A 12,050-nucleotide genomic window follows, 5' to 3' on the forward strand; every position below is an offset into this window, starting at 1 on the left:
TGGTGTCTGCTAGCTTGTAAGGAATGAAAGGATCTATTCTGTTTTCTCCCTATTGTGGCTTTGCAGGGGACTGGAATCTGCACCATTGCTCTGCAATAAGGATTTCCATTAGAAATATGTCCTGATCAAAACCCAGGAACCTCAGTGCCTCTGACCTCTGAGGAGCTGCGGTTTAAGTCTATGTTAAAGAGAGCGCTGTAACCTTTGCAAAGGTCCTGAACACCAAGGAAGACTGTATTTAGATACAGATCTCAAACATTTCCATTGTCCAGGTTTCTCTCCCATTTCTAACAATTATTTTTCCTTTGGAAAATTCCATTTATTAGTTCTTCACAATCACACAGATAACATGATACAGTACATGAACACTAGAGGAAGAAGTGAGGTGAACTTCATTTCTTATTCCACCTGCATTTTTAATTAAAAGAATATTTTGAAAAAGATTTATTAATGATAATTGTTATATTTTAAATGGCAAAGATTAGCAGAAAATGCATTCACCAAGTGCTTCTGACTGAAAAGAGTTAAAAAAACCCCCTAGTCCTGCCTAATTGCCATAGAGCAGTAGTCAAGTATTTAACGAGCCCTCAGTGCCTTCTGGATGCAGAGCAGGAGGATTATACAATACAGATGTTAAGCTTTTCACTTTTGTTGATGGGGAAAGCCTAAATATCAGACAGTGGCATATGCTACTCTGCATAAACATGCCTCCCCTCCGTTTGAGAAACAGCCACAATTATTTTTCCCTCACATACTGTATTGCATCCTGATTAATCTGTTGTGAAATGTTTTGCAATACACAGTAATTGCTCAGTTTTAATACATGTATTTAAGAAAATGGCTTAATGTTGCCAAGAGCAACACTTCGTGTAGTGTCTGAACATGCAAATCCAGCCTTGAAAACACTGGAAATAAAATTAAATTCATCTGTTCTTTGCCTTTGTGCAGTTCACCCAGTGCAGAAACGTTATGTGTGAAATTGCTGAAGAACTTGCATTCATTGCAGTCCAAAAAATGTGCAGAAAATCGTATGGCTTGATTTCAAAGGCATAGGGAGGTGTTTGATATCTGTGCAAGATATCTGTGGTGCACATACTTCTCTAGGGACTCTCTGGTGCTGAAAAGGAATTAGAAAAATCCCTTATAAATTTTCCCATGGCATGAGCAGTGAAAAGTTTATACGCATGATCAGTGCAAGGTGGATGAGGAGAAAGAGGATGGGCAGCTTCAAGTTGTGGTACAACAAGGAGATGCCATCCACACCAAGGGATAGGTGGGGCAGCTTTTTGTAAGCAGTATCAGTGTGTCACCTTCAGGTCAGACCTTATGCAAGCAGGGGTTTAGGAAAAGAAAGTATTACATGTTGATCTAAAAGGTAAAGAGATAGAAAAAGTGGAGTGAGCTATACAACTACATTTGTATAGTCATGGAATTACAGAGTGAAGAAATATAGGAGAAACTTGTCTTCAAATCTGGAATCATATTTGGGCAACCCTTTACAACGCAAGGTGCTGTTGATTAACTAGGAGCTGCAATACACATAAATGTATGCATATATATATCTGCAATGCAAATCACTCTCTTCCATTTATCTAAGTAAAGAAGAAGTCTAAAACCATCCTGCAGGTTGGAGGCTGAGCATAAAATGGAAACCACATCTTTTGAGGTTTAGGTTGGAGCCCAAGGTGTAAAGAATTGAAAGTAAAATCAATATTCCAGCATTTTTCTCAAAGACAGTCTTGGAAGTCTTACTATAATGTAAGAGAGCAGGATGTAAAGTATAATGAGAAACATCATAAAGCAATAAAACATATCAGATGAACCAAATCCAATAAGCAATTGTTACTAAGAAATCAGGATACTATTCAGCATCTATATTGTACATCATTACTTAATGTAACTTAGTGTGACAGCTGTTAGTGACATGGCCAATGTTGTCTTTTCTGGATCAATTCATAATTATGTTTCTTATAGCACTTAGGAAAATTAAACTCATAAATTCAATAATTAAATGGTCCAGTTAGTATTCAGAGATTTTTTTTTTAGAATTTGCAGAAATGCACAGAAATGTATTGACAGGCATTGGCCTTGTGATCTAGGAGTTCAATCGTTCCCCCTGAATTCACCCAGCACTTTTTAACCTCCTGAAAAAATATTTGAAAGGTTAATTCTTGGCTCTAGCCTTTAAAGGCTGGCCAGCATTAACTTTACATGGGCCAATGTAAAAACCATAAAAACCACGTCCAGAATTTAGAAACGTTTATGCAGTGAAACTACCTGCAAGTTACAAACATGAGCCAGCTCCAACAAAACGTGGTGTGCACAGACGCTCACTTGCATCTGTTTGCCATTACTGCTGCAGTTGTTCCTGTTGTCACTCAAGTGATGGCAGATGCACAGCTCATTTCTTGATTTCACAGAATATGTTGTTGAACTGCTGTACTTATAAAAAAAAAAAATATTTTGAGCAGAATTGTGATGAATCAGCAGAGTGCCTGATTCCGAGTCTGCTCGAAGTGTACACCCACAGACATAACTGCCTATTGCTGTTAAAAATGTGCTTCTAATTGGGCTTTCCTGGAAATCGATGCTTTGTCTGCACTCCAGGTGATGGCTTCCCCTTCATGCTCCTTACAGGGCAACAGGCTTGGGCATATGGTGAACGATGCAGTCTGTAATTTATTCTGGCATCAGAAATGCCTGAGGAACCCATGCAAAAATTAAGTATAAGGATGTCCAGGTTCTTTAAAACTAGGACAGTAGCAGGCAAGCAGCAGCTTTTTGTAGCATGTTTTTACAACTCAAAGTGAACATGAGTGGGGGATGATCTGCAACGGAGTTCAGCGAGCAGGAGGCTGAAATCATGATTTTCTTATCCAAGGGCCACTGGATTCTCTCCCTGGAGTCGTTGCTTTGGCTCTGACACTGGTTACCTTTAATGTTCAGCAGCAGTTTTCTGCTGGCATCCTGTGAGATGGCAAAGGCTGACATGTTCCCCGCTCCTAGTGGGTTTGGACTGGGCTGATTTTCTCCTGACAAACCATCTTGTAGGTACAGAATCCATAAAACTAATGTATTGCATGTGAACTTTTGGAAACCTCAGCAGCAAATGAAACAGTCACCAGGTTATTAGTGACACAGTCTCCTTCAGTGCTCTGATACTTGATGAAATGTAGTGAACAGACTTTCAGATGGGGAAATATTCCTCTTAGGGCACGTTTTACCATCATTGCCTCTGCAGTGTATACCAGGCAGAGATAGCATTATCATATTTACCAAGGTAATGATAATTACAGTTTCTACAGACACTTACTTCCAGCCACGGTATGCCAGGAGGCTCCATTAACAGTGCCATCCTCCTTTTGGAAATCCTCTGTGTGACATGCTCTCCTTCGTGCATCTGTCATCAGCCGGTGCGTGGAGGCATAGGAATATGCAAGCCAGCGAAAGACATGGTCATCTGGGGTAGGTGTGTAATCCTGGGTTTTCCACATTGACCGCACCATATCATAGGGGTATGCCACCACCAGCTCTCCTCCCTGCAAATTGCCACCCAGCACAAAAGGGATTTTTTCCATCCATGCTATTATTGCCCGTGTCTCAACTGCCACCTGGGAGAAAAAGAAACAGCAGCTTTGATTCAACTCGTGAAATGCAATAATCTTGTTTCAAAGTCAGACCAGATGCAGGAGTCCCACTGTGAGTTTCTTAGCATGGAGCGAGTAGCCAGCACAGAAATGTGGCCAAGGAGAAGGGCTTCTTTAAATCATGGTGCCTGCCAGCCATGCTTGGGAGGTCACCAACTACCCATAAAAACTAACAAAACCTTAATGTTAGTAATTTATGTAGCAGGAATATCTATGTAGAATGAGGCCAAGAGCAGCAACTGACAGAGATGTCAGATCATGACACTGCTCCCTCTGCCATCAGCTGAAATGATTTTTGAAATAAGGGATTTTAAACACAAATATTTCTAAAGCCAACAGAACTGCCACAGTTAAGCACCTTCCCCTCAAACTGGGGGGATCTCAGCCACTATAAATAGTTCCCATTATATTTAAAAGGCCATGCAAAAATAAGTTCAATTTTTGGCACTAAGATCCAATAAATGACTTTAGCATAAGCCACTGCATAGGTTTTGCATATACCTCAGCACTTGCTGTGTTATTTCAGGTAAGAACGTATTTCAAATAAGAACAAGTAAGAAAACCCCAGGAGAAATCTGTATGGCGACTGAGTTAGCAAAGAGCTCATCAATGCCACAAAACTAGGGAGAAGACTGAGCCCTGCGGTAGGTTTCTCTTTGTCTACGTGTTGCTGCCTAAAAGTTGGGCATTGAGTCCTCCAGGTTCTTACAAAAGCTTGGGGAAAAGAGGATCCTCCAGTAAGCAGTTCCCTCTAAAATATGGAGGTGAATGGTACTTTTGTAGTGCATTTTTATTTTCATTGACTAACAAGGAAATCTAGACAAGTAGCTTAGATCAAGTATGTAACTTTACCCACAAGTTACTAATTTCTTGAGAAATGTAAAGCTCACTCTTTCAGCATGCACCCGCCTTTGTGTTCCCCTCTCTCTGGCCTTACTCACGGTAGCATTTTCGGACAGGTACCAGTCAGGGATCGGGATGTGATGGTTTGGAACTTTTCTTTTACTTTTCTTTTGATCTTCTGACTCCCAGAGCAAGGAGTTTAAATCAGGGAAATTATTGTTGATGTCAATGCCGTCCTGAGTCCATCGTCCTAAAGACCAGCCCCCTAATTCTGAACCCTTAGATTAAAAAAAAAAAAAAAAAAGACAAAAAAAGATAAATATTCATTCAGAATATGACAACCTGTAAGCCCTCAGCAAAGTGTTTGTGGATGTGTCAGAAATATTTCTATACAGAGAAATGGAAGGATTAATTATTTAAAATAATTGCCTTTTTTTTTTTTTTTCATTTTTTATGAAACTCTGAATGAGGTGAAGAAAAACCCATGAAAAATTACTTGTGGTTAGCCAAAATGTTCTGGTTTGTTTTCCAGGTTTCTCTTTAAGATTGGTTTTCCCCTGGGTTGCAACGGTGATAGCACATATTCCCTTCCACGACTGTGAGCGTGACTTCTGTATTCCAGTCTTCTACAGGATGCTTTGGAAGATTTTCCAGTGCATTTGACCAGCCCCTGCAATTTTTCCTCCTGGTGTCTGTCTTCTTCCAGACTGAATTATTACAATGCCCAACACATTGTGCTCTCCTTAAAGACGCACTATTAAATTTCAGCTGCGGAGAAACACAAATTTTCACGTGCTTAGCTTGGTTTCTCACAAGAAACAGATTGCATGAATTTTCCATTTTCCATAATGGTGTTCCCATTGATCTATACACCTCAGTTTGGTTTGTTCTGGCAGTCTTTGCGACCCTCCTTTCCATACTCATCTTCCTGTTAGACAATGCCACATAGAATACTGCTTCTTTCAGCTTTTTTTCTGAGTAAGATGTATCAGTGGTTTATGTTTGCTTTGATGTATCTATTTTAAATTTATTTTATTTTGATTGCTTGTAAAACATAATCTTTGAAACAAAATGACAGCAGGAGCATGTTTTAGTCATCTACTAGAAGTAAAATAATTCCTTGATATGTTCATATTCACTTTACCGCTTTATATGCCTTGTCATATCCATCTGGGTTGACTGAGGGCAGGAGGTGGATTCTGGTATCCTCAATGAGATGTACAATACGTGGGTTCCCAGCCAGGTATTCCTGGCACATAAACTGCATTAACAAAAGGATTAGTTCACGTCCAAGTACTTCATTCCCATGAGCTCCTGCAATGTACCGAAATTCTGGTTCACCTGTTGAAAACACACGGGGCAGAAATATAGTCAGAGCAGCAAATAAATATCTAACCAAATTTCACTGATGTCAGCAAAACATTTGAGACTTGAGGAGAGTTGGAGAAATGCCTTAACTGAACAAATGATAGATGAGTTGTAACTTTATAGAAACAAATAATTACTTTCTGTTGCTATTTTAAAAGAACAGGTTTACGTATCAGTGATATCTAAAGCCACTGTGTAAAACCTCCAAAACCTATTTTCCATTAAACAGATTTTTAATTATACGCACATTTTCAGCATGTTACAGCTAGATCTTAAAAGTTCTGATAGTCTAAAAATAACATGAAAAATACATTGCTAATAGATATTTGGGACAGATGCTAAGGCTCTTAAAAGATAACGGTTAGTAACTGTAGATAATTGATCTCTGACTTCACACACTCCTTTTCCTTCATTAATCAAAAAAACAGGTTCACATATATTTTTCAAGGTTATACTGAATGCCACAATAGTTGCACTCAACTACAAAATACTTCAGAGATGAACAGGAATAGTGCCAGCTATTAAAAAAAGATCCATAATTTAGTTGTCCTTTGTATGAATAACACTTGCAAACATCAACAGGACAGCCTAACTGGCCAAGCTATGGCTTGTGGCTGGATCCACCCTCCCAGTTTGTCTAGCCCATGGCACACCCTTTGTGTATTTTCTGCAGGACTCTCAAAAATAGGTAAATAAGCGGGCAAAGCAGATTAGACAAATTATTCTGGTATTAACATCTGAGATTCAGAGATTGCAGTCTAAGGTCAGTTCCAAGCCTACTGAGAGATTATGTTTATTGTGCTCCATCCCTTATGGCAAAGCAGAAAGATGTCTCAGGAGCATGTCGCAGCACACTTCCTTTTGTGGTAGGAACACATATCAGGGTATTTATGGACATAGCAAAGCACAAGATGCCTTTATTCCAACAGCTGCTCCAGGCACTATCATAGTGAGATCTTTATTTTTCTCCACAGAAAGACCAAAGACTGAATGATTTTCTATTCTGAAGAATTAGATCAGTGTAGGAAATTGTACCCCAACACTCACCAGTGAAAGATGATTTGGGAGATTTGACCTGTCCTTGCTTGCAATGCATTTACCCCATATATAAAAGGTAAACTTCTATCCAAAGCTACATAAATGTCCACAACTAAAATCCATTCCCCAGTACTAAAATTCACTTTTATTTTGTTATTGTAAAGAATAAAACTCATTATCGTTAAAGAATTTGATTCCACATTCAAAATGCCTTCTATTTGTGCTCACCCTCCTCTTCCCAATTTAGAAATATAGTGCTGAAGTTCCTCCCACATACATTTGAAATCTTTGCTGCCATGAATATAATTCTATCAGTGATAATTACTGAAGATACAGAGAATGAGGAGGGGAAAAGAAGCCAAATCCCAACACCCTTCAACAGATTTAGTTAGACTAAATCCTAACCAACTTCGTGTTCTCCTGGGTTGTCAGAAATCTCGACAGCATACAGCTTTAATCCTTGGTTGCTTTTTCCAATATTGTAAATTCTTGTGATATTCGGGCACATTTTATTCACAGTTTTCATCAACTGCCAACAAAAAAAATGACATATAGTTAGACAATGCAGCAGCAAAATAGACCCACTATTAATTATTTCATTCCAAATTGGTCGTGGCAAAAACTCTTAATTTCTTTCCTGATTATTTCTTAGTTGTAAATGCTTTATGTTTAGTTCATAAACTTATAGCTCTGTTACCACACAATATAATGTTTGTTCATCTGGAACAAGCCGAATACTGTCAGCTGAAACATTACAGTGTAGGTGAGGTTCAAGGTCTTTCTTACATGAGATGTATTTGCAATATTATCACAAAATTAAAGACTTGAAGGGGAAGTCCAATAGGAATAAAACCAGCAAAAACATACTACTATACTGTCAAGAGGTAGTAAAACACATTTTAAAAATATTATGCAAGGGAGAGTAATTAGCCACCTTAACATTTCTTTCAACACACTCTGTGGTTTACTACAGCTAAGTGTCTTGAGATGACCCAGAGTGTTAGTGGCATGGCAATGCACGTACTTACAAGTTGCCACAGCCACGCTCTGCCCAGTAATGGAGATTTCTCTCTCCTTTGCCCTACACAGCAACAATTCAATTCGAAACAAACAAAGAGAGAAGAATATAATGTGTTTAAACATGATTTTCCCAGTGAATTCTGATGACACCTGCCTCCACTGAGGTAGAAACCAAGCCCATCCTTCTTGTACTAACTACAATGTGAAATCTCATATAGAAAAATCATTAGTTAAAGGCAGTGTTGATGTGGCCAAAATAGCGAAATAGATATAATCTGGATGACTCCATAAACACAGCGAGATATACTCCTTCAGTAAATAATAGATACTTCATAATTTGCTTACCAAGTTTCAGCAAAACATAGAATTAATAATGGTAATGCCAACAGCCTGTCTGAAGACATTCCTCCCATCAAAATCTATTCTATTCACTGTTTCTGGAGACATTGCATGACATTGTCAAAATATAATCAAATAGCCTTAGTGCTTACTAAAGTGCATAGGGAAGGCCATGCTTAAGGGTATAGTTCTGTTTAAACCAACGGAGTTACACAGATGTCATCCAGATAAGGATATCTGGAGTCTAAATTGTCCCACCATCAAACACTTTACTGTGGCATTTCAGCTGAATGTCAAAATTTACAAACAAGACTGAAAATTCTTTGTGTTAATAATAAGTAACTGCAAATAGCTTTAATTACAAGAATTTATCTGTCTCCATTTTTTTTCCATCGGAAGATATTAAAGAAAGAAATAAGGACTTTACTGTAAATTGGAGCCCTAGGGACTATTAATTAGACAATCTTTTCATAAACATACATTATTGAAGAAACATTATAGCATAACAAAACTCTTTGCTCACATAGTGCTAATTTAGAAACAATATTGGATAATCACAAGGCTGATGATTTAAAAAATGCAATAATTAGATGTGTCCAATTCCCATGCCACCATTTAGCAAATCTAAGTGGAAACACAATTCACATTGGGAAGAACATCATTAAAATTCCTCTCATAAAAGGCTTCCCTCCTATTTATAATCATGTTGCAAAGAGACCAAAAAGATGGTATTTTTGTACATTTGTTCATCTCACACGTTAGTTTTATACACGTGAGAAACAATTTCTTTTGCAAATCTAAACTCAGCACTTGTCTGAAAAATAGTCAGCTATGCTCTTTCAGTGTATGGTCTAGTTTCTTACCTACTTTTTTCACCACTGTCATCATCATCACTGTGCTGCTATTTCCATAGAACTCCTTTTAACATTCTAGGCATATGTAAGTGGGTATGACATCATTTGATGTTCCAGCTGAAACACGCAGGTGAAGCCAGAGGACACTGGTTTACATTTTATAGTGTTTGATTTAAACGAGTCAATTACTAACTTTTTGATACAGACTGACTCAAGTCTTCATGGTCAACCTGCTCATAATGAACCAAAAATACCATTAATGGATATGGAGCTATGGACCTCTTGCTAGAGCCTCACAGACCAAAACTTATCCAAGGTATACTGCGTGGGGATTATTAGTTTATGTCCTACTGTCATGAGGATGAAGTGGATTATTATTGGATCAGATGCCATGTTTTTCTCCAGTAGCGACAAATTTTGGTTTTTTTTTTCACTCTGCCAATGAGTACAGATATTGCATTAAAAGAAGGTCTATTTTAGCAGGCTGAAAATGGCTTTCTGTAATGTATAATGTTACTGTCTCAGACCTGTGTTTACTAGTTTGTCTCCTTACACCCTCTTCAAAGTGCAGGAAACTCCCTCCTGGCTGATGTATCGCTGCATCCATGCAGCTCCTCAAGTTGTGAAATAGAGAAGATGAGCCTGTCCTCTCAGAGCTGTCTCTGAAATCAAGCTGCAGAGCAGAAGCTTTCCTAATGTGCCTGGCGCTTCAGCGCGTGCAGGATACCAAGAACATCAATTTAGGAAAGCAGTTAAAAGTATATTAAAAGTTCATTACTAGCAAGAAAAATTCCTAGAACCAAGTTCAAAGTATATTATAAAGACTGGAAGTATTTGTATTGGCCTCAGTAAACTCCTCATCATCTCTCTAATTGCAAGCATGTGATTACTTTCTGAGTCAAACAAAGAACGTTTCCTGAATTAGGGCCTCTGGAGTAGACTTCACTGTGGCTCTTTTGATAACAGTATAGATATAGTAATGTAGTTAAATGTTTATATGTAAATACAATACTGAAAATGAACATATTTCATACTGGCTTTTCTCATACCCATTTCCTACATATGGCACAATAGGTCACCTGAAATGTCACAGCATTTTCGTTGCACTTTGTACAAACTGTCAAAGACAATTGATGATAACAGTCAGTCAGGGCTTTATTAACAACCAGCAGGACTGTGAAACACTTTCACAATTAAATTCACTAACAGTTCTTATTTGACAGTTCCTATTTGTTTGTCACTACCAATTATTTACCCTATTAGCGCCCTGGAAAAAACCTGCATGTAGTCTTTGAAGAAGCCCCACAAAACTGAAGGTCCAATTCCTCCATTCTGCAGAAAAGGTGTATTAAATGTAGGTCTAAGTGCCATCTACACTTAGAGGAGGCAAAAGGACTCGGTCAGTGCCTTTCGGGTTAGAGCTATTCTTTATCCTCTGTGGAGATCACAGAATCATAGAACAACTTAGGTTGGAAAAGACCCTTAAGATCATTGAGTCCAACTGTTAACCTAACACTCCAAAGATCTCTATTTCTTGTTCTGCTGAGAGACAAAAGAGAAACTACCTCCCTCTTTGAGCTTGGAGACTATCAGATAGGGACTGTCAACCTGGCATTGCATGCAACCTAGGAGGTTTGCTGGGTATCGCTCTAGTCTTCTACATTTTGTTGTTTCACCCTCAAATAAACCTGTTCAATTGATAACATATACAGTGTTCTTCAATGTTCTGTATTATCATTACAGCACATCCATAAAGACAGCTGTCCATGAAGAGCAGTGTAAGGCTTCAGGGGTGCTTGAAGTCTGGCCTACCCAAAGATATGAGTCACATCCAGTTAAATGGATTTCAGAATTAACACTCCTATTTCGTAAGAAAGATATGATCTGGGTTTGTTATTTCAAAACCAATGTTGTTCTCAAATGTCCATCTCAAACTATTTCTGCGGGTATTTATCAAGCATTTGAAGAGCTTCCTATACAGCATGAATAAATCATGTAAATATTTTGGACCGTAAGACAATGCTGACTTCTGCATAGGAGATACAGCAAGTGTTCCCACTGACTGAAAGAAGAATCTTGAATGCTCTTTTAAGAGAAAAAACCAGTACCATAAATTTCATCTTCCTAAACAGAGAGTTCTATGAAAATAATCTGACACTGAGAAAATCCCTCTTTCTTCCAAATACCTGACATATTGCAATGTAATGTAATGCTTCCAAAACATGGCCCAGGGAACACCCTCTCCTCCTTCAGTGTTTATGATAAATAACTTCAAAGAACAGTGTTTTTCTAAGAATGTTGGCAGTGAAGTAGCTAACAGAACTGACAATAATGTACATTATTTTTTTTAAAAAAAAATCTAAGTTGGCTCTCGAAATCGACAGTTATTTTTTCCATTTTACATTCAGGAAAGAAATTATGAAGTTCTAAAAATAGTTTTGGGGATATAAGACTTACTGTAACCCAACTCACAATCTTCTGTCTACCAGCAGTAGAACCCAATTAGAATCCAATGAACTCTAAATAAATTAACTATTTTGACACAGAGAAAACTAGAAATTAGGAGAGCATGGTCAAAGACAGTTCACAACTGACCAGCTCTCAGCCAGTCACAAGTTTGCTACTTATAAGAAAAGTGGAAAAACATTGTTTTAAAGTTGTAGTTTTTTTCCCAAAGATATTTCTAACCTGACCAACCTGTCTTTCTGCAATGAGAATGTAAAATACATTTTATTTTATTGTTCTTGACAGTAATTATGCCAACTGAGTTTCTACTTGTCTAATCTTTGTGCTAAGAAATATAGGCCATGAAATCTCTACTGAAATAAGTGTGTGACTCAGTACACAATTGCTCAATAAAAATGGTGATTCATGCAGTATAAATACACTGAAAATTCAGCACACAGCAAATGATTCACACACTTCAAGTCCAAACATATTA

The 12,050-nt window shown here is 37.9% G+C and overlaps 1 protein-coding gene across 1 annotated transcript in view; it reads right to left on the bottom strand.

The window, feature by feature from the left end:
• CPXM2 (carboxypeptidase X, M14 family member 2) overlaps positions 1–12,050 on the bottom strand; it is a 78,025-nt gene that overhangs the window by 9,530 nt on the left and 56,445 nt on the right. The window contains exons 7-10 of the mRNA XM_074831479.1: positions 7,302–7,425; positions 5,635–5,831; positions 4,589–4,768; positions 3,314–3,611 (exon numbers count right to left, since the gene is read on the bottom strand). Coding sequence (XP_074687580.1) covers positions 3,314–3,611; positions 4,589–4,768; positions 5,635–5,831; positions 7,302–7,425 — 799 coding nt within the window. The remainder of the gene's footprint in view (positions 1–3,313; positions 3,612–4,588; positions 4,769–5,634; positions 5,832–7,301; positions 7,426–12,050) is intronic.

The sequence above is a fragment of the Strix aluco genome, chromosome 7 (genome assembly GCF_031877795.1).
Source record: "Strix aluco isolate bStrAlu1 chromosome 7, bStrAlu1.hap1, whole genome shotgun sequence".
In the NCBI taxonomy this organism is placed as follows: domain Eukaryota; kingdom Metazoa; phylum Chordata; class Aves; order Strigiformes; family Strigidae; genus Strix; species Strix aluco.